The 27,981-nt window shown below is 43.0% G+C and overlaps 1 protein-coding gene across 2 annotated transcripts; it reads left to right on the forward strand.

The window, feature by feature from the left end:
- LOC142097438 (uncharacterized) lies at nt 1–27,722 on the forward strand. 2 transcript variants are annotated; one of them, XM_075179272.1, is made up of 20 exons: nt 1–128; nt 2,439–2,595; nt 2,881–3,004; nt 3,084–3,177; nt 6,848–6,998; nt 7,953–8,127; nt 9,503–9,628; nt 9,998–10,060; nt 11,163–11,285; nt 11,685–11,840; nt 12,026–12,079; nt 12,174–12,391; nt 12,659–12,735; nt 20,561–20,671; nt 21,480–21,560; nt 22,003–22,116; nt 22,462–22,583; nt 23,584–23,706; nt 24,320–24,362; nt 25,961–27,722. In XM_075179272.1, the coding sequence occupies exons 2-20, from the start codon at nt 2,448–2,450 to the stop codon at nt 26,048–26,050; spliced, it is 2,193 nt and encodes a 730-aa protein (XP_075035373.1). In that variant the 5' UTR covers nt 1–128; nt 2,439–2,447; the 3' UTR covers nt 26,051–27,722. The 2 variants fall into 2 exon arrangements, with proteins under 2 accessions (XP_075035373.1, XP_075035374.1); XM_075179273.1 differs by having other exon boundaries at nt 1–115.
- Nucleotides 27,723–27,981: the final 259 nt, after the last annotated feature.

Genomic DNA, 27,981 nt, shown 5'->3' on the forward strand with positions numbered 1-27,981 from the left:
GTCACTGTACGGAACCGGAAAACGGAGGAAGCGCCAAATTTTAGCTGAGAAGTGAACCCTGAGGAGGAAGATTTCACCGGCGGAGAGAGAAAGAGAGACGGACCGGGACCGGGAAGTGAGAGCTCCATGTACCTGACTGAGATAGGATTATCATACTATACATGAGGGGGGTGGTGTCTCATATCCCAGCATGTCATAACTGTCGGGGAGAACTACAAATGCCAGCATGTCATAACTGTCGGGGAGAACTACATATCCCAGCATGTCATAACTGTCAGGGGGGAGAACTAGAGATCCCATCATGTCATAACTGTCGGGGAGAACTACAAATGCCAGCATGTCATAACTGTCAGGGGGGAGAACTACAAATCCCAGCATGTAACTGTCAGGGGGTAGAACTACAAATGCCAGCATGTCGTAACTGTCAGGGGAGAACTTCAAATCCCAGTATGTTATAAATGTCAGGGGGGAGAACTACAAATCCCAGTATGTTATAAATGTCAGGGGGGAGAACTACAAATCCCAGTATGTTATAAATGTCAGGGGGGAGAACTACAAATCCCAGTATGTTATAAATGTCAGGGGGGAGAACTACAAATCCCAGTATGTTATAAATGTCAGGGGGGAGAACTACAAATCCCAGTATGTTATAAATGTCAGGGGGGAGAACTACAAATCCCAGTATGTTATAAATGTCAGGGGGGAGAACTACAAATCCCAGTATGTTATAAATGTCAGGGGGGAGAACTACAAATCCCAGTATGTTATAAATGTCAGGGGGGAGAACTACAAATCCCAGTATGTTATAAATGTCAGGGGGGAGAACTACAAATCCCAGTATGTTATAAATGTCAGGGGGGAAAACTACAAATCCCAGTATGTTATAAATGTCAGGGGGGAGAACTACAAATCCCAGTATGTTATAAATGTCAGGGGGGAGAACTACAAATCCCAGTATGTTATAAATGTCAGGGGGGAGAACTACAAATCCCAGTATGTTATAAATGTCAGGGGGGAGAACTACAAATCCCAGTATGTTATAAATGTCAGGGGGAGAACTACAAATCCCAGTATGTTATAAATGTCAGGGGGAGAACTACAAATCCCAGTATGTTATAATTGTCAGGGGGGAGAACTACAAATCCCAGTATGTTATAAATGTCAGGGGGGAGAACTACAAATCCCAGTATGTTATAAATGTCAGGGGGGAGAACTACAAATCCCAGTATGTTATAATTGTCAGGGGGGAGAACTACAAATCCCAGTATGTTATAATTGTCAGCGGGAGAACTACAAATCCCAGTATGTTATAAATGTCAGGGGGGAGAACTACAAATCCCAGTATGTTATAAATGTCAGGGGGGAGAACTACAAATCCCAGTATGTTATAAATGTCAGGGGGGAGAACTACAAATCCCAGTATGTTATAAATGTCAGGGGGGAGAACTACAAATCCCAGTATGTTATAAAAATCTGGTTTTTACTTGATCCCAGAAAGCTGAATGGAGACACTGGTTGTCTGGTAAGGACATGCTGGAAGTTGTGGTTCACAAAACAGCTGGAGTATAACATACCTGTAAGTCAGTGGTCAGGGAACAGGGGTAAATTCCCCCAACTGGGGTAAAAATGAAATTCCTGGGGGTAATTCTGCCGATTCACAGCTGTCCGTTGGATTGTAGACCCCTTTAAATGTGAAATTGATGTTGTACCAGAAGAGCCTCAAGGGTCGGCAGAGGCACTTCTTGAGCTTCGATGCAATAATGAAGCACGTATTGCATTTGAAAACAAAGCAGAACTGTCATATTTTTGGATGTCAACAGCTGCAAAGGCATCAAAACTGCACATGAGGAGGCAGTCAAAAATTTGCTGCCTTTTACAACAACCTACCTTTGCGAACAAGGATTTTCCACTCTAACGAACATAAAAACAAAGCAGAGAAATCGATTGGACGCTGAAGACTGTATCCAAATTGCTCTGACATCAAAATGCCCCAATATTGATGCTCTTGTATCAAAAATGAAGCCAAATCATTTCTCCAAAACCTGAAGTTTTGAAGTTGAAGCTTTCAAAGAAACTTTGAATAGATTCAATAAAATTTTGAATTCCAATAATTAATAATATATGATTTCCTTCCTTTCAAATTACGGTGGTAACGTCGGCGTATCTAAATATATTTTGGGGTAAAAGGTAAAAAAGTTCTCTGACCCCTGCTGTAAGTGGTACCATTGATAGAGATCAGATAGTTCTTATGCTGATTAATTTTGGGACCATACTTGCCAATATCAAAGGCTTATATCAATGTTTTAATGAAATTTTACTATTTATTACACATCCGTGTGTATGTTAAATAATAGATGTATGTACAAGATTTAGTTCATCTCAAAATCCAATTATTGAATTACTTATCTTTTTTTTCCTTTTTCTCTTTTGGCCATCAGTCAGTCACAATGAGGTCTGGGGGCGAGGGTCCGTCTGAGGAGAATGAATCTTTTGAGGCCACCGTTCCAGAAGAGAGCGTGATAGTTATTAGCGATGACGAAGGAGACGTGTCACTGGGACTAGGGAATTCTGTGCTGTTGATAGAAGATGCAGGCGGTAAGTATAGTCAGAATAGTTTCATTTTGTTGGGTAAAATACCAATCTATATAGGGGGGGAATTCAATTCAATTTTTATTTTTTAAACTCTTTATTTTCACACCGTATCAGAGTTATATTGCAACATGAGATCCCAGTGAAAAGATACATTTTCCGAATCGTTTGTGGTTCAGATACAGAAACAACAAACAAGCAATATTTGTTACTGATCAGGCAATACCAGGAAGGCTTTTAAATCTTATTTGTTTTTACTTTTAAACTTACATTTCCTATTGATGCTCACAGATGGCTCGCTCGTAGAAGAGAAGAAGGTCTTAGAGGTTCTCGATGAGGAAATTGCTATAACCTTCAGCAAAAAAGCACACGTGATGCCACATGCCCGATATGATTGCTCAACACACCCTTTTGTGTAAGGAGAAAGTGGTCTCTGTTGTGAGCATAATATTGTACAGCCACGGTGTGGTAAGAACTAACTGTTTCTTTATTAGGCGTACTGAGCAAGAGACACAGATACCGATAGAGGTGAATGCAAGCTTTTGTGCCGAGTGCTACTGCTACCTATGTGACAAACCTGCTTCGGAGGTAAAGATAATCTTAAGTATACTGTTTTATTGTATAAGAAATATAGTCGCTGTAACCTTGGTTATTAAATATTTTGTGCTGGTAAAATCCCATGGATTCAGAGAATTGGATCCAACGCAAGTACAAAAATGCCATTTTCTCATTCATCTTAGGGGGGGGACACTGGAGTATCATGGGGTGGTCCCAAAGTTGCCCCTAAGGGAGGGTACGCTGTGATGCAGTAAACCTTGCAGATTACCAACGTTATTTATCTGGGAATAGTCTGGAGGCTAGACAACCCCTATTTTGGGCATCATTAAAATCCAGAAGGTTCTGTCTGGCTCAACTCCTTGGTCCTGTTGACATAAATAATTAAAGCCCTGACCACATCTAAACAATGAAGAGAGGCTTCTTCATCCTGGGATTTACATTGATGCAAGGCCGGAACCTCTGTATCCTGTTCAGGTGGAACCTGGTAACAACCTTTGGTTGGAAAGAAGGGTTAGTCCCAAAGATAGCTCTGTCCTCATGGAAAATGAGGAAGGGGGACTGAAACCACGCAGTGCGATTTTTGGACTCCGGCTAATAAAGCAGAGAGACATGGCAACGTAAGTCTGACAGGTTCTTCTTAAATGCCGCCAGGTAAAATGTAAATGGGGGATAAGTGAGGATGTGATGTCTGGGTTAAATAATTAGTGTACGGATGTATAATGCTATTACATCTCTCCTGTTCAGTCAACCAGGTCATTGTTATACTGGTATCTCTGGATTAGGCTCCTAGGGGTATAATTTTTAAACTGCGGGTTTAAAAAGTGAAGATGTTGCCTATAGCAACCCATCAGATACTAGTTATTTATTTAAAGCATTCTACACAATGACTGCTACAATCTGATTGGTTGCTGTAGGCAACATCTCCATATTTTTTTTTAAACCTGCAGTTTAGTAAATATACTCCCTTGCCACCTTCTTCACAGGGAGCCAACAGTCCCCAATCACCATGGGGGAGGACCCTCAGGGTTATGCCTTATCACTGGCCCACCTATCATAACCTGGTTACTGCTGCTAGTCCGCCCACTATTAACTCCACCATTGTGGGAATATTGAAGGGGATATAATCTATGTTTTGACTGTACTGAGATGTCATGAATAGGTGACTAGGAACTGCGCTTCCGTCACGTGTATGCTGTGCCTGCGATTCACAGCTGGTGATTGTACATCTGCTTGTCTGTATTGCGATCTACGGAATAAAGTGCGTTTTTGCTGCAACAACTGTCTAGGTGATTTCCAAGAACCCTCTAGGACATGAAGTCCTCACAGAGACTCGCATAGCTATAGAGACAGCTAGGAGGGAAAAAAACAGTCTTTCATGTCAAGAACTTGAGATGCACCCAGCCCTCAACATGGTCTGAACCACATAATCCGTAAACCTCATGGCTTCAATAGCCACGCTGTTAGAGCCAGCCGAGGTAATCTCTGGTGCAGGAAGGGACCTTGGTCTTGGAGGGAGCCTCTTCCTTTGTGAGGTCAGAGTACCATGACCTCCTTGGCCAGTTCGGAGTTAACAGGATCACTCAGGTCGCACTCCTTGGTGGGTGTTAACTTACACCTGAGGGTACTTTGGCCTGAAGCAATAGGTCTCAAACTTGTGGATCAACCAGGACACCATCATGTCGATGTTCATCAAGTGGTGGAAGACATCTGGGTGTACAGACCACTGCATGAAGGACCTGTCGGCTGAGATGGTCAGCTACCCCTGCAGTAAACACTGCCGCAATGGGCAGAACATTTCGTTTTGCCCAACACATGATCCGGCCAGTTTCCTTCATGATCTGGGCACTCTTGGTGCCACCATAGTGATTTAGATATGCAATGGTGTTGTCGGACTGGACATTTACTGCCCTTCCTTGCAGAATGGGCTGAGCCCTGACCAGGGCGTTTTACAATCTCCAGTACGTATATCCGAAGCTTTGCCTTCTCCGGTGTCCAAAGTCCCTGAAAACGGTGCTAAAGGGTAATCATCCCCCCAACCTTTGAAGCTGGCTTCTGTGGTTACCATGGTCCAATACCATGTGGTGAATGGGAGACCCCTTTTGAGGTGGTTGCTCCTCAACCAAAGACCAACTCGCAAAACCGTGGAGAAGGTCTGATGCACTGAGTGGTCAGTTGCAAGTGAGACTTGTTCCGCTTTGAAACTTGTTAATTTTGTAACTCCCTTGAGTTGAACCTTGTGAGCTGTACCGCTTCAAAGATTGAGCCAATCTTTCCTATTTTTCCCATATAGCTGTCTACAGACGCCAGTCGTCAAGCCAGGAGGGACTCCACCAGTCCCTGCAGGGAGAGGATTTTGTCCTCTGGCAGGAGAATTCTCTGAATGCGAGTGTCGACCAACAGCCCCATGAAGACAATTAACTTGGAAAGAATCAAGTTGAATTTTTTAAAATCGATTATTCAACCATGTGACTCTAAGGTTTGTATGGTCTCCTGAAGTACGTCAGAGAAGCCCCCTTGATCATGAGGTCATCCAGGTAGGAAAAGATAGTCACACCCATGGAACTCTACCAAGACCATGTGAGACATGGCTGCTGTACAAAGACCCTCAGAGCTATGGGTAGACCAAAGGGGTAGAGCCCAGAACTTGAATTGCTGGGACTGTACAACAAACTTGATGCTCCTCCCAGATCGGCACGTGTATGTCGACATCAAGGATGTCCATAGATACCATAAACTCCCCACGTTCCATGCTGTTGATTACAGACCAGAGATTCCACCTTGAATTTGTCCACCTTGAGGTGGACATTCAGAGATTTTAAGTTTAGGATGGGCCTGAAGGACCCATCTGGCTTCTGTACCAAAAAAAGATTGGAGTAGCGCCTCAGACCTTCCGAACTGGGCTCACTACGCTGGAAAAAGATAGGGTCTAGATGGTTTCCCGCAGAGCCTGACGTTTTACGTCTGTGTGAAGAACCGCTTTTGGTGGCTGCCTCATCTGATCTATGACATGATTCTTCCGACCCAGGCGTTGGTGGTTGAATTGAACCACATGTCCTGGAAACTCAACAAACTGGCAAACACACACACCACAGGGGACCCCCAGGTGAGAAACCTGTCTGTCATGCTGACTGCTTGTCTGTCCACTAGGCAGCTGGACGCCTAGTTGCCCAAGCCTGCCTAACTGTCTGCTGGCCCCCACAAGAGGCCTGAACCACCCTCCCCCGAGAAAGTTTTCGAAACATCCAATTTTCTTTTGCCCCTCGAACAGTGAAATGTCCGGGTTTACTGTGACTTAGTATAAACGTCAAGCTAGCACTCGCAGGCTATAGTACAAACGTGTTTTATTATGCAAGTAGTTGCTTTCTAACCACCTGTCTGCGTCTCCCAACTGTAATTCCAAAAAATTACCCTTTACCAGTTGTTCATATAAGTCTCTTGTTGAAATGGTTCAGAGAGTAAATAATTGAAAATGTGTATAGAAGTAAAAATAACGGGTGTTTAGCTGGTGGAGGAATCTCATTGTATGGTTTCACACTGGTGTTGATGGAATCTAGCTGCTATGGGCTATATCCCTTTTTATTATCCACCAATTTTCTTAAGCCCGCTATTACTTTATATTGCTTTTTGTTGTTTGCCCTCCCATATCCTCTATCATCTGTATGGGCTTTTACACAGTTTTATCCAATTCTTTCCCCATTAGTGTTCATACTGGACAGTTTTCTCGGGCTGTCATTGCAATGCCCACAACAAGAGCAAATACTGGAAAGAGCAGAGAGACGGGGCTTTGGCTGGAGTACTAACCATATTTAACCTGGATCTTACGGAGATCGACTCTGAGCTTAGGGAAGGAGGTGTGTATTTCACTTCATTTTATATATTTTCTTTTGTACCTGTTTTATGTTGCAAAGATGTTCACAACAGGTGTTTTGATCATTTTTATATAAACAAAACCGGTTTCCGTCCGGAGCAGTAATTGAACAGGAATATCAAACCATATAGGTATAAAATCAAATAAGAAACACAAAGAAAAAATCCGGACAGGGTCAGGACTATCCTCCGGTATAAAATCAACACAAACTAGAAAATAAAGTTTAAAAAAAACAAACAACTTGGTGCCATACCTACTGGTGAACTTGGAGAGCAGTGCTTGTAAAGGCTGCTTCAGAGAGGTTGTCAAAGTTGGAGATCTTTGTAGATATTATTTGGCCAACTGCACCTTCTGGGCAGACCCCATCTATGTACGTAACCTTATGTCATTTTGGATTTCTCCTTCCCATTGCAATTTTTTTTTTTTCTTTTAAGTTGTGAAAATAGGAATTGGGTTAGTTGGGAGATTTAATCTTGACAAGGTCAGGATGCAACACAAAACTTTATTTCCTGAGAGTTTCAGGTCGTAGCCTTCATCGGTTGCCTACTGGAGAGTGATTAAGGGATGGGCATGGAGATTTTGACTGCCATCATATTGTTTTCATGTGCTTTTATATTTTTTTTTATTAGTGAAGCATTAGCAGGAAGAGTCTGCTTTGCCTTCTGAGGCTCCAGTGCAATCTAGGGTAGAACTATTGTTCGGTTTGATCCGGGGTGCTGTCTGCTTGGTGTTTGTATGTTCTCCTTGGCTTTTCTCACACATGTCATTGACATTTTTATACACTTCATACTGCTATTTGGCCATATATGTGTGAGTGTTTGTGTGCCGGCGTTAGGGGAGTGAGATTGTCAGCGCCCCACTAGGACCTGATTTTTACAGCGCTGTGGAACGTGTTGGCTGGATATAACTAAATCATTTTGTTTTTTTGTTTTGTTAGGAAACCTGTTGGAGAGTTTCCTGTCGGAGCTGCCGCCAGTGTACCGCCAGTACTTGGAGGGCACAGTAATGACACGTGACAGTATAGGCCAGTGCTCGTGTGCATGCCACAAAGCGAAGAGGAGATACAAGTGTAATATATGCGCATTGCATCACGCAGAGACCCGCGTACACACGTAATGGCAATTACTGTCGTTTAGCTGATATTCCTTCTGTATGTGGGTAGTACGTTTGTACTATGAAAGGCTGTTTAGTGGAAATGTTGCTAACTTGCCTGAAATCTTGCTCCTTCCCAGCGACTGGTGTCGTCTCCTCTCCCCATGATGCCATTGGCCCTTTCAGGTCACAGAGTTGCTATCAGCCTGCACTATTATCGGTGGTTGTTTGAATTGTCGACTCTGACAAAGCAGACGGACCTAGCCGCTACAAATTAACCCCGAAACCAATAATAGCGATAGTATGACAATATGGACTTGCCATATAGCAGGCAGTCATTCTGTCCGGCAGCTCTAATGACCTACAGATGTAGAATGCAGCTGTCGGAAAGATCTACATAAAAAAAGGACGTCATTCTTAATAGACTCGGTGCAAATTGCGCTTTTAAAGCAGCAATGCCTGGATTACATTATACAGGCGGTGGGGGTCGCCCATTGCCGCTTTAACAGTGCCATTTGACTGCCTATTAAAAATGAAGTCTTTTCTTTATGTAGATATTTCTGACAGCCACATTTTACATCTGTAGATCATTAGAGCTGCCGGACAGAATGACTGCCTGCTATACGGTAAGTCCATACTGTAATACTATATACTATTGGTTTTGGGGTTAATTTGTAGTGGTTAAGTCCGTCGGCTTTGTCAGAGTCGATGACACCACTACCACCACTATTATCTACTGATAGTATTCAGTGTTCTGCCTTCCATTAAATCTCTTCCCAGACTTAAGGCAGGATAGCAGCTGTGTGACTGGACAGACCTATGTGCATAGTGAGGTCTTACGTTGTAGCATTGGCCATATTATGGTAGCCAACGAGTCCTGGGGTTTGTTACAGCGCTCATGGTACATAATATGCGCTGCTTATATGAAACTATAAAGAAAAGTTGAGTCAAGAATGAAGCGTTGACATTAACGGACCACAAAACATAAAGTTCCATTTTGCTTCCATGAAACCACTAATAATCTGTTATATATGTACAAGATTCAGCAATTTATGAGCGCTGAAGTAAAATGTTGGTGAGGTTATCCTTATATAGAGCTTGCTATAAACACAGGTCTTTTGTGAGTGGAGAAACAATTAACTAAACGAGAGTTCCACCACAGTCTACATTCTGTATTTCACATGCTGTTACTTCTGTGCTGTATAAAATGTTAGTGCTATAGCACCACCATGTGGAAAAATGATGGTCCTGCAAAACTGGACAACCAATTCCAATGACTAAATTGGACAACTTTTCTTTTTTTTTTTTTTTTTTTCTTTTACATGACGGGTTTACTTCATTCATTGTTTATTGTCTGATACTTAATTCTCACAATAGATCATGTTTCTAATGCAGTTATAAACAAGTGCACACTCTGGTGATTGATTATCTCAGCAAAGCGGATAAAGAAAGTCCAAAGACCACTGCAGTGATGCTGCTTGGAGCAGCCAAGGAACTGGTCTCTCACAGGCCATTGCCCTGGTAAGTGTGTTCTTCACTGGCGTAATCTATTGTCTGTGCGGTTATTGGGGTTACTGTCTATGCTCCGACAATGGACGTGTCTAAACTTTACATGTAACATCTTGGAGAACTCTGGGTAAAGGTGGAGACCCTTGGATCCTTTTCCTACTAGTTTGTGTTGCAGGTTTTCACAGGGGATATAATGAAATATTCAGAACCCTATAATGATTCTGACCAGTAATGTTTCTCCATTATATTAAAACCACTGCATAGCTGAGCGAGAGACCTGTTGTTTAGCAGTATTGGGCGTCATGTCATGTTCTTCCACAAAAGGGATTGTTATATTCTGAATTAATATATTTTTCTTTTTTTCACCCTGGAAAAAAATAGCCCATTTCTTTTTAAGGATCCAACTGCAAATTTTAAGGAAGCCTCTTTACACCTAATGACCAGGTATGTCTAACTACACCATTCCGATGGGATTGAGCTGGAATATGAGTGTTTGTGGCTACCTGCAGCAGCAGATGTTTAGTTGCACTCAGTCAGGTCATGACCGATGTCTTTGCAGCTAGGTGTTTTGTGGCTATGACGGTTGCTGGGTGTAGATTTTCTGTGGCTATGTGCATTTTATACATTCAGCTTTTCGCTTTATATATTAATATACCTGAAATGTAGTAAGTGCAACAATGCTGAATGCAAATGAATGAGAGCTAGAAACCAGTCAGTAGTTGGATCATTGCAGTGTATGATAGAGTTGTATTGTACTAACATACAGTATCTGCTCTGCAAAGGAGTAACTTCCTGTCTGGTCAATAGCTGCAGCTCTGTGACCGGCACATTTACTAATGCGCGGAGACAGCACTAACACGTTTGCTTTACAGTTCCTACCTCATTCTATTGTATTGACGCTTTCAACTTATGTTTCAGCAGAATCTCTGTCCTTCAGGGCAAATTTAACATGCCAAGTTATTTTGTTATTTTTTTTTACAAATATTGGCAGCTGCGTAATGCCATCGCAGCACAGTCAGTGCTGGCCTGACATATTCCTCATCGGTACATTCCAAGGTTGTAAGGGGTATGAAGGGCTTGAGATCTAACCTGTGCGCTTCTCAATCAATGGATCAGACAAAGAAGTTTAAGTTGCCAGCTAGGACTCCATTTATTGGCTTCTGTCAAAAGTGGAGCCTAATATGTGTTGTGTTCGTGGTGGTAAATTTAGACTGTAAGCTCCAATGGGTCAGGGGCTGATGTGAGTGGTTCAGTATTCTTTGGAAAGCACAGCGTCTACACTGCAGTTACTTTTTATTAGTCGAAGAAGAGCCTTTATTTCCAAAACGTATATTTGATTGTTTGTGATGCTTCATGTGTTGTAAAAGCAAAACAAACGGCTTGTTTAATAAAGATTCAATTTCAAATGAATTAAAATAAAAAAAAATCATTCCGTTAATGTAGTATTGGGCATTTATGAATATCATTATTCATAAGACAGATTTGGCCTATTTTTCAGGTTTATTAATAAATGCATTTCACTGTAATTTTTTCTCCTTTTTCTTAGGATTGTAACCACTTTGCAAAACCTCCTGGTCGTGGCAAATTATCCACCAAACCTTCATGAAAAGTTTGTTTGGTTTTTTCAATCCATTCCGCTCCCTCCACACTGCTACTCTTTAATAAACTGGTAAGTGGCCTTATACACTCATGTAGAAGACCAATGAATCTCTGCCTAACAACCCTTGTAGAATCCTTACTTGTGTTGTCTGTTTTTATTTGTTTTATCATTAAACAGATTTTATCTATTTACTATAGATGTATTTTGCACAAAAAGTGTATTTCGGTTTTCTTGTTGGATGATTTGATCATTTTAGACCAAGTTTGTTTTTTTAAATTGGCTGCGTTTATGGGCCCATCAGAACTGCCGGAAAGTCCAGTTGACGTTAATTGCGTCCGTCTCCTGTGTTCGTCCTTGGACGATCGCACTGGCTGGGCTCATATGATTTGGCCATCTGGGTTACCGTCTGTGTACGTAGAGGTAGCCGCTTGCTATCCTTTCCTGACTTTGGAATTCGTATCTCTTCAGCCTAAATGTTCTGAGATGGGACAACTGCTTCTTGACGTCGGTGTTGGCTGGTCAGAACCTGTCAGGAGTGCGCACAAATAAAGGCAAGAAGGAATTCCTGTGGGAGCCCATGACTGTAGTGCAGGCTAGGGTCCAGAGACTGGGGAACGAGCACAGGTTAGTTCTCCTATCTGTTGGTGGCTTTCCTGCATTTATAGTTGCTTGTCTAATATTCACACGGTGCTAGTAAATTAGTGGTGAAAATGAGAGGTTCCTAGAAAATGTAGAGGCTGCAATGCTTGTAGATATTTATTCAGCCCACAAAATCTATTCTAGAATTGATGTGAGTTTGTGTCCTGTAGTTACAGACAGTTGGTGCGCTATCTGAATGCCGTACGAAGCACCAATATGGCTGGGTAAGCCCCATTTATACTTTGGTTTAAAGCCAGACTCGTTATGAATGACTGGCTAGCTGTGACGCCTACTTTGTGCCCGTCTTTTGTCTTGCAGGTTGAACTTCTTGAAGCAGAAGCTGTGCTTTTATATGTGCAAGTACGGCGATTTCACCTCGGCGGCCCACTCTCTGCTGCAGATAAAGGGGATGCAGGGTAGCATTAGCAGCCTCCTTACACCAGCCCAGTTTGAACTCTACATGACTATGCTCCGAACCAAAAGCTGCCCCCCAGGAGAAGAGCCGGCGGGGCAGGAATTGTGCACAGTTCATGAAGGTCAGTGGTTAGAGAGGGCTCAGGCAACGCAGCAAGCCGCATCATATTGGAGAAAGTTGGGGCTTTGTGTTTCCTGGCTGAATGCTGACCGTTGGATAAGCTGTTTCTCTTCCAATCCATTTTCTGTGTATTTTATGAGTGTTTGTTGTCTTATTCCTTCTATTCTAGAATGTGGGTCGCAGCTGTATTACTCTTCCTTGTAAATGTTGTGTGCTGTCTTCACACAGAGCTCTGTGTATCTTATACAGAATGTATGTATTTTTCCAGGTATACCAGTAAAGAAAGGCGTCTTGGTGCGGATAGCATTAAGAATACTTTTCTGTAATAACAAGCTGCTATATGAGGTTAGTGACTCCTTATTTACTGGTGTTTTGGTGTTCAGCCTACAAATTAACAGGGCTCTCATTTCTGTCTTGTGTGATAATCTCATAATTAGGCGGGGGCAGAGCATGTTGTTACTGAATGTGTATCCAGGTTCTAGAGTCCCAAAATATATTCAGAGTAGGCTGAGAGGGGTACACAGAGATCCTTAAGTTTGCTAATAACCTACTGAGAAAGAGTACAGCTGTAACATGCTTTCTCTTGTATTCAGCAAAGAAACATTGCATTGAATGTCTTTTAACACAAGTTGCATGTGAAGCTAATATTGCTCTATTGCTTATAAAGGAATGAATAGATTTCAGTTTACTTATTTTGTTCTGTTCTGAAGGTTACTATACGAATGGTAAATAATTGGTACTGAATCATTTTTTTTGCATAACTTGCAATACTAGATGACTGCCTTAGTCTTTTGATGTGGGCACACTCCTCTTTAGAATACATCTGCTTCAAATGCTGCCCTACATCAATCAACCCCCCAATAAAATAAGCTGTCAGACTTTCTTCTATTAATGCTCACTCCACTCTGCTTTCTTACTGTGTGCTGTCTGACCCGTGGCGTTAATTGTTGATAACCTAGATGCTTTTCTCTGTCATCCATTGGGGGTATAGAGAATGGACAGGGGAACTGGCACTTTAACTTCTGTTAAACTAAGCCCTAGCTCCTCCCGCTCTATACCCCACTTCCTGTCTGAGCTTCAGTCTAGTTTAAGTGCCTGGCGAACGGGCTGTGTCTGGGCTGCTCGGCAGCCGATTTCTGTGTGGTTTTTTTTTGGGTTTTTTTTTTTTAAGCTTTATTTTACTTTTTAAGAATCGGAGACTTGTGTCTCCTAGACCTGACAGCCGGCGGCTCACTGAGCCGCATAGACGGCTGGCGGTCAACGATATCGCCGGGTGCCGGCTTCTAAGTTTGGAGAGTGGTCAGTAACACTGCCTATTAATTTTTCTCTGCCTGTTGTTTTATTAGAATAAACTAACTACAACAGCGCGCCGAGCAGCCGGAAAAAGTGAAAGTACAGCGCACAGCAGGGACGGCTGTGCGCTGTCTGGAGGGGGGGATCGGAGGTGCCGTGAAGGCGCCTCCTTTGCCAGCCCTCCCTCTCCCAATGTTCAGAAACCCTCCTAGGAGCCGGGCACAGTCACTGCAGGCTGTGTCCGTCGTCCTGTGGTCAGAGCAACTAAGCTGCACACACTGCGTGAGGAGGGATGGCAGCAGGTAAGTGAAACCCTCTCCCAGCACAGTGCTGAGAGAGGGAGGTAGAAAATCGCAGTGGTCCCCTGAGCAGGCTGCTTCTTACTAGAAGCAGTCATTTAAAAAAAAAAAAAAAACAGTTCTATTTGTAGCTCAGGAGACTGGGTCAGGCTAGGGTCACTAACATAGTGAGCCCTGCTAGGCACTGACAGTGCTGGGCCCTGGGGGAGTGGTGTTTTCCTGTTTTGCACTCCTCCGTGGTGGTCTCTCACTGCTTAGTGTGCAGACACCAGAATAGACAGCCATTTTATAGCTTCAACTTCTCCCCTTTTCTGTCCTGAGTCCTCTTAGGTAAAGGGTTTGTGGTTGTTAATTTCAGTTTTGTGGGCTGCTTGATATTTATATTGTGTTTTGTTACACTGTTTATTACAACTGTTTTTAGTGTGTTTTGTCCCATCTGTTAATCTGTTAACATGTCGGGGGAAAATCCATGCGTGGTAAGGCTGATGTTACATCTATGCTGAGTTTCACCTGTGCTGTATGTCACGTTAAGTTACCATATGGTCAGTCAGAGGCGCAGGATGTGTGCGCAGCCTGCCGGCCGTCGCTGAGCATACAGAGTGATGTAGCAGCTGCTTGTTTAGATACAGCAGAGGCTGCCTGGGCTCGAGATCTCTCCAATACGGTGGCTTAACTTGCTCTGTTGGTGCAGTCACAGGTTGTGGCTGCACCATCTTCTGAATCCGCTTTTGCTGTTGCGACAGACATAGGTTCTAGTTTGCTAAATCAGGGTTTGATTGTTTCAACCCCGGCGGAGTCTGTAGAACCAGCTTGGGTACAGGGTCTTGCAGCCTCTGTACAGGGTTTGGTTTCGGTTTCTTCCTCTTTAGAAGGGATTTTGTATTCTGCCGCCCTGTCTTCCTCACATAAGTGTAAGAGAGTGTAGCACCTCCACCTGGGAACCACAGTCAGAATCTGACTCATGTTCCTGAAGAGGGTGAATTAGCAGTGGATTCAGATATAGATGCTCCTTCGGTGGTGGAGGAGGTTAATTCTGATCGTCGGAGTGTAGAAGAATTAATTCAGGGTGTGCGTCAGGTACTTGATTTTCCTGAGGAAGAGGTTCCTGATGCTGCAGAGGCTTCTCTCTTTTTGCACACCAGAAAAACAAATGTTGGAAGATTTGTTGTCAGAGCCTTGGGCTTTCCCAGATAGGAAGTTCCAAGTGTCTCGGCGACTGCAGTCCTGTTATCCTTTTCCTCCTGAAGTTCTTGCTTAATGGGAGACTCTTCCACGCGTGCATGGTTAGCCAGGGTAACTACTATTCCTCTTCCTAACGCAGCCTCTCTTAAGGATGGTACAGACCGTAAGGTTGAGGCCGTCCTTAAGTCCATTTTTGTAGCAGCAGGTGCCTCTTTGAGGCCTGCTTTAGCATCTGCGTGGGTTAGCAAAGCTGTAGAACGCTGGTCAGAACAGCTGTCTGAAAGTTTGTTGGCAGGCAGTCCGTCCTCTGAATTGCTTCCATTAGTGCAGCAAATTCAGAGGGCTACAAATTATTTAGGAGAGGCCGTTATGGATGCGGCACTGATTAGCGCACGTATTTCTGCCTCTGCAGGTTCGGCTCGTCGCACTCTCTGGCTTAAGTCTTAGGAGGTTGATGTGGAGTCTAAAAAGGCTCTTGAAACCATACTTTTTTCTGGGGGTGTTTTGTTTTGACCTCAGCTTGACTCCATTATCAGTCATGCAACTGGAGGAAAGAGCACTTTACTCCCTGTTAATGCTCCCAAACAAAGAATGTCCAGATTCCGGTTCTCGGGAAGGGTTCGGGGTTCAATATTCTTCAGGCCAATCTTCTAGAGGCCAGTCATCCATCCCCAGGGGTGGTTTGCAGTGGGAGTGCAAGGCCTGGTCTGCTCGACGTCCAGCAGCGAAACCTGCAAATAAGCATGTTTTTAGTCTACCACCGATGTCTGGGCTCTGGGGGTGGTAGACCAGGGATACAAGATCGATTTGCTCTGTCTTTCTCCCAGGCGGGTCTTCACCACAGGTCTTTCCACTTGTCCACTAGATCAACTGGCTTTACAAGAAGCAATTCAATCCCTCCTTTCTTCCGGAGTGATTATTTCGGTGCCAGATTCTCAAAGAGGTTTGGGTTTTTTTTCCAACCTTTCTCTCGTGCCAGAACCAGACGGCTCATTCAGACCAATTCTAGATCTGAAATCTTTGAACACCCAGGTCAGAGTGCCCAGGTTCATGATGGAGTCTTGGCGCTCGTTCATTCACATCATGGGGGCTATAGGCCTCTTTGATGTCTATCTCGAAAGGTCATCAGTCCATTTTGAGGTTTGCTGTTCCAATTTCACTTCCAATTTCAGACTCTTCCGTTTGGTCGAGCCACGGCCCCACGTATCTTCACCAAGATCATGGCGGTCATGGCTGCTCTGCTAAGGTCCAAAGGGATTATAATTATCCCTTACCTAGACGATCTTCTTTTAAAAGCAGATTATCCAGAGGTGTTTCAGTCACTTTTCCAAGTTGTAATCCACACCCTAGAGCAGTGATGGCTAACCTGTGACACTCCAGGTGTTGTGAAACTACAAGCCCCAGCATGCTTTGCCAGCTATCAGTTAGTTATCTACTGGCAAAGCATGCTGGGGCTTATAGTTTCACAACACCTGGAGTGTCACAGGTTAGCCATCACTGCCCTAGAGTCTCGCTGTTGGGTTCTCCAAGTTGATACCATCCCAGGCATGATCTCTTATTCGACACCCGACTACGACGGGTGTTCTTACCCCAGGACAAGATTCTAGCCTTGCAGACGATGGTGAAATCTCTGTTGGCCTTCGATACATTTCTCCATGAAGTGTCCGAATTCTTAGGAGCTTTTACAACTACTGGATGTGGTCGGGGCCCTCGGATGCTATGTGGACCGTACTGCTTCAATTCAAAAGACTAATAACTATTTCATTATGTATGATGTGCACAAGCATGGTTGGTTGGCATCTAGATAATGTATTGCTCGTTGGATAACGTCCACTATTCGTTTGGCTTTTATTGAGGCTGCTAGACCGGTGCCGATTGACTTGAATGCTCATTTGATCGGGGCAGTTGGCGCTTCCTTGGCAGCGTGTTATGGTGCCTCAGCCGAACACTTGTGTCGGACGTCTGTCCACATTTTTGGGTGCAAGATCTTGGACGCAGCTTTTTTGGAGCAATCCCACTCTTAAGTTAAAAAAAAATCCTCTTTTCTTTTTTCGCCCTGTCAGGAAAACTATATCTGTGAGTCCATTGGGAGACACTGCGCTTCCTCCCCTTGTTGTGGCTTTTTGATTGCTTATGTTCTATGTATGTTGTTATTCCTAGTTAGGCTCTCTCTTCTGTGCTTTGTTGTAAAACTGAGGATGGGCCCGGATGGGAGGGGCATAGTAGGGAAGTAGCGAATCCACTTTACAGTTTAAGAATTAAAGTGCCCTTGCTTCATCTACTGTATCCCATATGGACTCTGAGAAATGGATGTTACGTGGATTGGGGGGTGGAGGGTGGTTTTACACCAGCAATTCCTCCTATTTGTTTCCAGGGAGCAGTTTCTGGTGCTCCCTTTTGGTTTTTTGTTGGCTCCACAGGCCTTCAGCAAGGTTGTGGCTTCTATGGCAAAAAATACATTTGAGGCTGGGAAAGCTGAGAGTCTGACTTCCTGAGTTATCGACTCCTGGACCCAGGCGATTGGTTGGTTCATCTTGTGTATATATACTTGTGGAATCCCTGGAAATGTATCTACTGGTCACTCAGTCTGACAACTAATCTGGTCTTCTGACCCACTCATGTGCTGCATATTGGTTGTGGGGACAGTGGTGCAGTTCAACATGTGTCCCCATCTCATAGGGTGAAGAAACCCTTGTTCTTGGAAACCAGCTTATTGCAATAGAGCCTATAATCACAGCAAAGTTACAGTACCACTGTGCAGATGTGTGCTGCATATTTGTAAAATAGCTTCAGTGCATAATGTAGTTTGGACCTGGCTGAATTATAATTTGTTTGAAGTAAAAAGTAATAGAAGAGAATTGAAATTCAATATTATTTTACAGTAGATGGCAGCAGCATTACATCTAAATGTATTTTATTAAGTTATGTTTATCAGTGTTAATACCGTATTTGAACTGATGGGACTGAATTGCGCCTTCATTTTTTTAACAGCCAAGCAAAATAACAGGCGTTGTATCAGAGTGGTGCAGCGTAGCCAAGGACATAGTGTAGTTACAACAAACAGCATCCTGATTACCGTGCGATCTTCTGAGACTTCACACATACAACATAAAATCAGTGCATCTAAAAACATCTGTGTAACAGTAAGACTTAGTACAGATATTGGGTAATGTCTGTAGCTCGGGGGCATTTTCATTCTCCAGACCACTTTGAAAATAGGATGTAGACAGTTGAGATTGACAGAAGTTATGCCTGAAATACTGAGTGTGGACAACTTGGAGGCAGACGTTCTAAACCAGTGTTTCTCAAACCCAGTCCTCAGGACCCCTAACAGTGCAGGTTTTCCAGGTGACAAGGGGAATAATTACACCACCTGTGGATCTGTGTCAATCTGTAATGAATACACATGTGCTAAAGCAAGGAGATATGGAAAACATGCACTGTTAGGGATCCTGAGGACCAGGTTTTAGAAATACTGTTCTAAACCAGCAGAGTCCAGATCACTTTACTCCAAGGTTTTTCAGCATCTAGTAGCTATATTGGGATCACCATATATAGACCTGCTGGCATTGCATTGAGCAGCCTCTTTAATGTTCTGGCGCTTCTCATTGACACTCTGGGGGTCCTGTGGCTGTCCTGATTCGTTAACCTTTTTTTGATTTCTTGGATTTTATAGAATTTCAGGCTGAAAGAGGTTCTAGTTCTGTTTTATTGCCAGTGATCGGCCAACATTGCCCTGGTTTGACGTTCTGGTCAATCTCTAGTTTGACCAACCACAGCGTCTTACTCTTCAATCTGATCTCCTGTTTCTGGGCACTATCTGTCAACAAGACCTACAGCAGTTGGCTTTAATGATTAGGCTCTTGATGCCATGATCCTTAAATGGAAGGGCCTTTCCAATGAGGTGATTGAGTCAATGTGCAGAAACCATCTCCCTTGTCTACCACAAGGTTTAGAGGTCCTGTGTTGGCTGGTCTCCGTAATGGGGCTTCCCAATATTTTTTTTTTTAATGTATCCCATCTGCCCCTGAGTTTGCTTAAGATACCGTTGTCTGCGCTCTCTGTTCTTTCTGTACTAATTGGCTCTAATACCAAATGTGTTTTGGTGAGATCATTCTCCTGTGGGGCCTCAATTTTATTTTAAAGTTTGCATGGGGCTTCCTTTTGAGCACTTTCATTTGGTTCCTTTGTTTTCTTACCTGGAAAGTGTTTTTCTTCTGCCCATTGCCTCATGTAGGCACATCTGAAGCTGCAACTGTGTCCTACAAGGCAGTTTTACATAGAGAGAGTACGGAGAAGGAGGTGTATATATTTGGGTGCACTCTGGATTGTGTAAGTGAGTATACAATCCATGGAGTGCACAGAAATACACCTCCTTCTCTGCACTCCTCTCCTCTTTAAGACTGAAAATTGGTAATTGGTTTGCACCCTCCAACTAACATAGGTATACACTTGATTGACTTTGAATGGGAATTTTAATCTCTAAAACTATATTCCCCTTGGATTATCCTCACACTCGGTGCGGAAGTAATTTCTCTTCTCTTACAGTTTTACATAAGACACCTGGTTGTCTCCATCATCATCATCATCGCCATTTATTTATATAGCGCCACTAATTCCGCAGCGCTGCACAGAGAACTCACTCACATCAGTCCCTGCCCCATTGGGGCTTACAGTCTAAATTTCCTAACACAGAGAGAGACTAGGGTCAATTTGTTAGCAGCCAATTAACCTACCAGTATGTTTTTGGAGTGTAGGAGGAAACCGGAGCACCCGGAGGAAACCCACGCAAACACGTGGAGAACATACAAACTCCACACAGATAAGGCCATGGTCGGGAATTGAACTCGTGACCCCAGCGCTGTGAGGCAGAAGTGCTAACCACTTAGCCTCATACCATTTTCCAAATTCTTTTGGATGTTCATTACTAGACGTATCTCCCTTCCAGTTGAGGGTGGCTTTGTGACATCCCACAGTCAGTGTCTGCTTTCACTTATCGGAGGCAGGGCCAGAGACCAGCTCACAGGGAAATGCTCTTTTTTTGTTTCTTTGTTCTCTCCCTTTCTTATTCTTGTCTCCTTGTGGACTAATGGAGGACTGAGGAGTAACATAGGAGGAGGTTATAGGGGTGAGGGAGACGGTTTATTGGTAGATACAAAAGAAATCCTTCCTTCCTGCTGTAGCGACTGGTTACAGATTGTTCTATTCCTGCTCAGGTTAAATTGGACACAAATGTTTAGGAGACATAAATAGAATAAAATTAGGTGTTCAGACCATAGTCAAATACTTCTTCAAAATAGTCAAAATGATTCCTTTCTGGCAGCTTTTATATGGTTCATTCGGTGTACAGGAAGAATTGTAAAATAACCTGTGTGTGTTCTTCTCTTGTGTTACAGCCAAAATGCTGGAGTGCTCTAGTCCGGATCTGGTGCACAAGTGAACATTTGTCAAAAGAAGGAAAGCTGGTGCCTTTCTGTATATATGAACCTGATAAAATTCTTCAGCGGGTATGTTACAATATTAAATTCCCTACAGCAGGGTTAGATAACCAGTGTACTGTGTCATGTAAGTTGGGGGGTGCACAAAAACAGTGGGGTGAAGCTCCCGCTACAAGGGGAGCCCCTGTCCCACGGCCTCTGACAGTAGAAGTGTGACCGTCCTGAACAAAAGCTTGTTGCCATGGTAACTGCTAAATGTCTCTTGTGCCTTCTAATCTGATCTATATATCTATAGACTGTCTAGGCAGCCATGGACACTTGTCTCTAACCGTTGGGAGCCAGAGACGAGTAATTTTGAGCAGTAAAGTGTGTGTGTGTGTGTGTGTGTGTGTGTGTGTGTGTGTGTGTGTGTGTGTGTGAGCTGCATAGAGAAGTGGGGTGTTCGGTTAATGCAGTGAATGCTTATAATAAGCAGCCGGTCATTTATCACAGGTTACACAGCCCCAATGACCAGCATATTATACCAGTTTTGCACCGCTCAGTGTGTCATAGCACCTTGTACCGGGCAGGGGAAGCTGCATGGGGGGAGCGTTCTCGGTTTTTCCCCAGTGTAATTCCTGGTCTCGGTGTTGACCTGTCATTGGGGGTTGTCTACCCCTGATCTACTGGTTGTAGAGCGAGGTCCTAGATTGCCATGAAATCTGTGTTGGAAGGTTAAGCATCCTTTACTTGGTGCAGGTCCTGTGGGATTTTGCTTCTTTAAATTTGCCCCAACTGTACCTATACTGCACTCCTGGGGTGTAATGAGAGAGACTTTGGTGCTGCAGGTGAAACCTGTTGTTGATCCTGACTGTAACATTCTTTTTGCTTTTCTTAGATGGTGATGGAAATGTCCTGCTCAATCCTGGATGAGTTGCTTCGGCAGACCAATGTCCATTTACCTGATCCTTTTCATAAAGTATGTTGTATTTCTCTTCTCTACGTCCAAATACCTGACTCTTCAACTAGTATGTGTTCAGCTCCTTTTGTAGATCGCCCCCCTTATCTAAACCAGTGAAGATCCTGTACGTGTCTCCACATGCGCTCAAACACTACTCTGCCCGTTTCATTCTGGATCTAATAGTAGCGGCCCTGCCTTTTCTGGTCCAGTTTACACAGCGGCTATTAGTGCTGGAGTGCAGATAATTCTCTCCTTACCGCTCTAAACGCTAGGTTCGGTGAAATGCAAAATGAGTAACATCATTGGCAGTGCAGAAATATGTCTGCGCAGCTAACGCGGCGCGTCTTGCAGTGTGGACTCTTCAAATGTGGAAATCGTGAACAGCAAAGAGCGTAGAAATTTTAGGCAATCAATATCTTCCTTCCATTTATTATGTGTGTACTCTCTGCCATTGTTCCAGCCGTCCTCTTGGATTGCTGCTGAGCTAATCCTCATCGTTCAGGCAGTTGTCCGCTTTATGATGACCTCACTTTCTCCACTCAAGGGCATGTTGGAACTCGTGCTTTCATTTGGGGTAAGATTACGCACCATCGTTTAATGCTGCGCTCTTCTTGTGAATCTTTACTTCGTATAAAGCCCTAAACACAAATAAGCTTAGTTTCAGCAAACTTGTGGATGTTTTAATATCCTGATGATAAGCATGATTGTAATGTATGCATATACCTATGGTAATCTTTTAAAGTACATGGGCAAAGGCCTTCTAAACCTAGGTGCATATCATATGCTTGATAATCTGCTTTGGACTCTTATTTATAGGAAGTGATAGCAGAACAGCCTGTATGATCTATAGATGAGTATATATTTGAATGAAACATGGCACAGTTTGTCTTACCCACATCTATTTTATGTCCTGCACTAGTGTAACCATTGGGCCCTATCTCTTCTGATCGAGGGAGTCTGCTTCATGCAAAAGCTGCTATTTAACTTTATAAACAACCTCAACAAGGAGCTGTGTGAGGAAGAGCACAATGTGATAGACGTGTAAGTTTTGTGTGTTCACAATACTAGTGATGGAGCTGTAGGTGACCTCTTGTGAAAACGTAGAGCAATGTTTATTTCCTAAGCTTGCACTAGATAAGTGAGGGCAGTGTTTCTATTTACGCTACCAGATTGCCCGCTGATTGTGGGCTCCCCTCGTTCCCATCTTGGTAAACGCAGCAAAGGAGGGCATTAGAAAGAACGTGCTGTTCAGCCATTGTCCTGCTTGCCTGGGACATTACTTGTAAAATACAATCTACCAGGAGAAGGAGAGCATAGTGCCATACCACGGTACCTTGCCAAGACAAAGGGGTCTGCCGGTCCTACGCAAACTATGATTTGACACTTGAATAAAGAGAACGGCTCCACACATAGCAATATACTTTCACGGTGAATCCTCAAATTTGTATCGGTAGATCTATATTTATTTTAGTGAGTGAATTGGCTAAAGATCTGCAGTGAAACTGTCTCTGTAGCACTTTACATGCTGACCAGAAAATCCTATCTTATACTGGAGGGACCTAACGAGGGTGAAACAGTCTGTAGATCAGGCCTGTCCAACCTGCGGCCCTCCAGATGTTGTGAAACTACAAGTCCCAGCATGCCCTTCCAGCTATCAACAGGTTGTCTACTGGCAAAGCATGCTGGGGCTTGTAATTTCACAACATCTGGAGGGCCGCAGGTTGGACAGGCCTGCTGTAGATAAACCTGCGTTGAGCTCTAATAACCAATTAGGCGTAGGTCAAGGGTCTGCTATGTTTAATGACATTTCCCAGACTTCCTTTCTACTGAGAGAAACGGTTCTACTACCATATAGGCTGTACAGCGCGATCAATGCGCAGAGGAGAGAAAAACCACGTTGCAGGTCAGGATGATGTGACGCCGCAGTTTTATATGGTCTTTTGGTTGTTATTCATAGTCTTTTTGCATAGAGAAGAGAACCTGAAATTTATGACAGATTTTGTTTTTTGTTTTTTTGTTTTCTTCTTTTGGCCCTTTATAGATTTAGAACTCGTGGTCCTGTCTATGTGTCACAGCTCGTTAGTTTATTCTTGCTGCACATTAATGAGGGACTTCGGTCAGTCGGATTCCACATCATCGATATTCTCTTACGAAACTCATCCAAGTGAGTATAAAATACGAGAATTTGGGCATTTGATGGGATGCTTTAGCATTTAAAATGCTTGTTTTTATGCTGATTTAAGCAATTTATTAGACAGCAATCCTCTTTATAATGCAAGCTTAAAGCATGAAACATGTTATAGCTATTGTGGCACACAAGTCTTAATATCGTTTAAAGCACTTGGTGCAGAGAATATACATGGCGATGTTATGGAAGGGAATGGTATAAGCTGGGGAGCACTGTAAACACGATTATTCACACGTAAAGCAGCTGGAGAAATCGCATTTAAGAAGCATTATTCTTAGAGAACTGGAAAAACACAGGATCAGCGATGCTCTCAGGATGGGGAGTAGTAGCTTATAGTAACATATTTTGCCTTAACAGCTGAGCACCAAGTCGTTTTAAGGATTATATGAATAATAAATTTAGTCTGATTAGCCCAAGCTGTGTAAAACAGAACTACTAGTTTGATATTGGCTGTAATCCGTTTAGTACACAATGCAATATTCTGATTGGCTGTTATGGCTTACAGCACTTGTGATATTAACTTGTGTAATTCTTAATCATACTCCATTATCTGACCGTGGGACCAATAATGACCACTTTTTCTGCTTAGGATTCCCTGGACTCCAGTTCTTGGCAATAACTTAAAGAACTCTGTAAGTAAATGTTACTACACCTCCTTTTTCATTAGCCAATAGCGGGCCTGGACAACCTGTGGCTCTCCAGGTGTTGTGAAACCACAATTCCCAGCTATCAGCTAGCAAGGCATGCTGGGGATTGTAGTTTCACAACACCTGGAGAGCCACAGGTTGACCAGGCCTGCAATAGAGAGCTCTGTGGTAACCTATATTTAAAGGGAAATGGTGTATAAAATGAAAGTGGTCATAGGTGATGAAATATTGTGCTCTGTGCATCCGTTCAGCAAAAAAGAGGTTAAACATAATTCCAGAACATCAAGAGAAGAGTGAGGGGGGAAGAAAACCATAACAGGATAACTCCCAAACCTGAAGGTCAGACATCGTATATTAACCAGAGGAGGTCACTAGGACAGCTTTCCCTGAAGTACCAATGGGACCATATAGCGTCAAATTTAGTTGGTTTGTTGTTGAGGTAAGAATGGATGCTCTCCATGTACTCGATATGCCAAACGAAGATTTTAAAGGCTGAGATTGGGTGGGGGGGGGGGGGTTCTGTTTTCAATTTTTGGCAATTTGAGATTTAGTGGCTGCGAGGATGCGAGCCATAAGTTCTTAGCAGTTTGGGGAAAGGCGAGCGAACATTCCAGTGGTCTTTAGGTATGGGCTGGTCATGGATGGAGGCCTGAAGAAGCAATTTTTTAATGCTTGGCTTTTTTCGCTGCTTGCTTTGTGAGGACAATCTTCAATTCGCTAAAACGACTTCGGAAGACGTTCAAGTTGGAATTCCTAGAGCAGAGCTGCTTCCTCTATTATCTTGTCCTCAACCTAGGCTGTTGGTGCAGCCAGGTTAATTCACTGAGGGTGTACAAAGGCCTCTAGCTCAAAACCTAATTGATGGATAATGCCTCCCAAAAGGTCCCGGTCTATGCTGCCTTTTTCGTGAAAGGACTCGTATTAGAGAAGATAATCAAGGATGCTGCAGATAGATAGTTTTACTTCCACAGAATAAACTCAAGAGAGTTAGCTGCTACAAGAGCATCTTTCTGTCTTCAGTTATTAAACGGTCATGGGACTAGACCTTAAAGTCCCGACTACCTCCTCAGGGGCAGCACGGTCCTTCTGGAGTTGTAGAAGGATGGACACAGACGTCTTGCTCTTGTCTGTAAATAGGATTCGGTGACCTAGAAATGGTAGGAGCTCGCTTGCTCAGTGTGTGACCCCTGGTTCCTTGGTCATCAACTAGGGATATCTGGTCTACATCTTGGAGCTCGCACCGATCCATTACTACTTCTCATGGGTTTCTTTTTGACCATTCAAGGTGTTATTCTAGATCACCAGAGGGATAAGAGTCTCCATAGGGCGGTGGTTGGGTGGATCGGTCCTATCTTACGACAGGTAGCTAATACAGACACATTCTCCCTATTGTTTTGTTTTGTTTTCCTTTAAGAATTGTTTAGTTGGTTGCTTACTATAAATCGGTGTTTCTATGACATCCTTTAAAAATAATATTTTACCATGTTGGTAAATTAGGGGGTTTGTAATAACTCAAGTCACATGTTTTTGTTTCTTAGCCGTTGGCCTGTTTTACCGTACACTGATTTGATTTTCTCCTCCAGGTTCTCAGCAACGGTTCTTCATATTTAGGCAGTGCCGTAGAGCGCCAAAAATTGGTTGCGAACATTGAAAGTTTGACTGCACAATCCTGAAGTCCTGCCTCCCGTGACTGGTTCCAGTGGTTTTGCAACGTGTAAAGAGACTGCAAAATAATCTGAGACCAAACAAGTGCGGTTTGCAAAGAGAACTAGAGTTTTTATGTGACATTTGCACATTCTCTATGCCTTTGTGCCTTTTTATTTGTGAATTAACTTCTCGGAATACTTAACATTCTAGGTTTGTTTTGAGTTGAATTTTCATTTCATCAGCTGAATTTGAGGAAACTAATGGTTCTGGACGACTCCCATGTGTATAAAGCTGCATGTAATTTGGTGGAAATATGGCCTGTTCTGGGCAGCAGGGATTAAAATGCATAATTTATCAAAGCACCAGCCTGATCGGTCTTTAACGTTAATTTATTTAAGTGTCTCTCTGGCAAACACAGGACCTAGAAACTGGCTCATTATAATGTGGAGCAGGTGTTTTTGGTATTAAGATCTTATGTCATAATGTTCCAGCCTATTTGTTACTCTTTGATCGCTTCCTGCTGTGGGGCTGTTCTCAAAAACGATTGAATAAGGATCATGGTTTATTATACAAAACAATAGTAGGAGCTAGAACCTATCCAACTCTAGGATCGGAGAACTAGGCTAGTTTCTCGTATATATGGAATACTTTCTAGAATCTCATGTTACAAAAATGTGTTCCGTTTTCATTATCTATAGAGGTTACAGGGACATATATCTTGTGTTGTGCACTTCAATGAGAACACCTTTATTTCCCAGAAGCCCCCATGCTCCAAGCCCCAGAAAGTTAGTTTTTTTTTCCCCCCAGTACATCGTTAATTGCCCGTGTTCTTCTCTTACTGAATTTCTCAGCCGCCCAGTCTATTGGCAGAGCTGAAATTCAAAATTCTGCTCCTTGCTGCAGGTACAGCTGTCACTGAGATCCACATCCTTCTGCTATCTTAGATGTGAGGGGTTAGAGGGGGGAAAGACCTTCACATCAGTCAAGCAGACAGTCTGACTTCACGTGCAGCCAAACAAAACGGCTTACTCCGTATAAAGGACATTACATAAATCTGACCTAATATATATTTCTGCAATATTACTTTTTGGAAAGAGACTAAATGACAAAACAGTAAACCTCTGCGTCTTGTTAATATGATCAATTTAAATCATTTCCTTATTTGTGCAGACATCCTGAGTGTCTCGTCCTCGTCTGAAAGGCTTCAGCATTGTGGCTGGGTCTTGCTGGATTTCCTTATCAGACATAATGACACTGCTGCAGTCACACATTCAGCCAGTTGTGTACTAAACATATTGGAGACGTAAATCTACATGAAGAGGACTTTTTGTCTCCAGTGTGGAAGTAGCCACTTTTGTAGCCTATTAACATTGAGGCACAAAATGCCTCATACCTCATCAGTGTCATTCATTGCTAGTGAATTGATTGGCTGCATGTTCTTGAATACTGGTTCAGCTCACAGAGAAGTTACCAGCACTGCATAGACAGTGGGAACACTTTTAGTTGGTTACTGTCTTGCAAAACATGGGTTTTACATTGTGATCTTTAAGTCTTCAGCATTTGTTTTTTATGTTTAGATTATTCTTTAAAACTTGCTGGCTGCTGGCTTTACAAAATTTATTTTGTATTTTATTGTACATAGTTTATATATTTGTATACGGTTTAGATCTATATAAATAAACTTGAGTTCAGAACCAATTGTTTTCGTTTTTTATTCTCTAATTTAAAAACAAAAAGGGAGAATTGTGAACAAGATGGATACATGCAAACCAATAAGCAGAAGTTATATGCAGCAAATGTCACTCCAGGAAGAATGGCAGAAGCCAACCACATAAAATAGAATTGGATTGGCGTTGGTTCCGAGATAACAGGACAATCTTGCTCATCAAGTAGATTCTGAAATATAAAGCTTACGCTCCCTGTCGAGCGTTATATGCAGTGGTGCAAGATATTAAAT

This window comes from Mixophyes fleayi, chromosome 7, assembly GCF_038048845.1.
Source record: "Mixophyes fleayi isolate aMixFle1 chromosome 7, aMixFle1.hap1, whole genome shotgun sequence".
In the NCBI taxonomy this organism is placed as follows: domain Eukaryota; kingdom Metazoa; phylum Chordata; class Amphibia; order Anura; family Limnodynastidae; genus Mixophyes; species Mixophyes fleayi.

Coding starts and splice junctions, on each gene's coding strand:
- LOC142097438 (XM_075179272.1), top strand. CDS start 2,448: ATGAGGTCTGGGGGCGAGGGTCCGTCTGAGGAGAATGAATCTTTTGAG. Junction 9,629..9,997: donor TCTCACAGGCCATTGCCCTG/GTAAGTGTGTTC, acceptor GGAAAAAAATAG/CCCATTTCTTTTTAAGGATC. Junction 24,363..25,960: donor GCAATAACTTAAAGAACTCT/GTAAGTAAATGT, acceptor TTTCTCCTCCAG/GTTCTCAGCAACGGTTCTTC.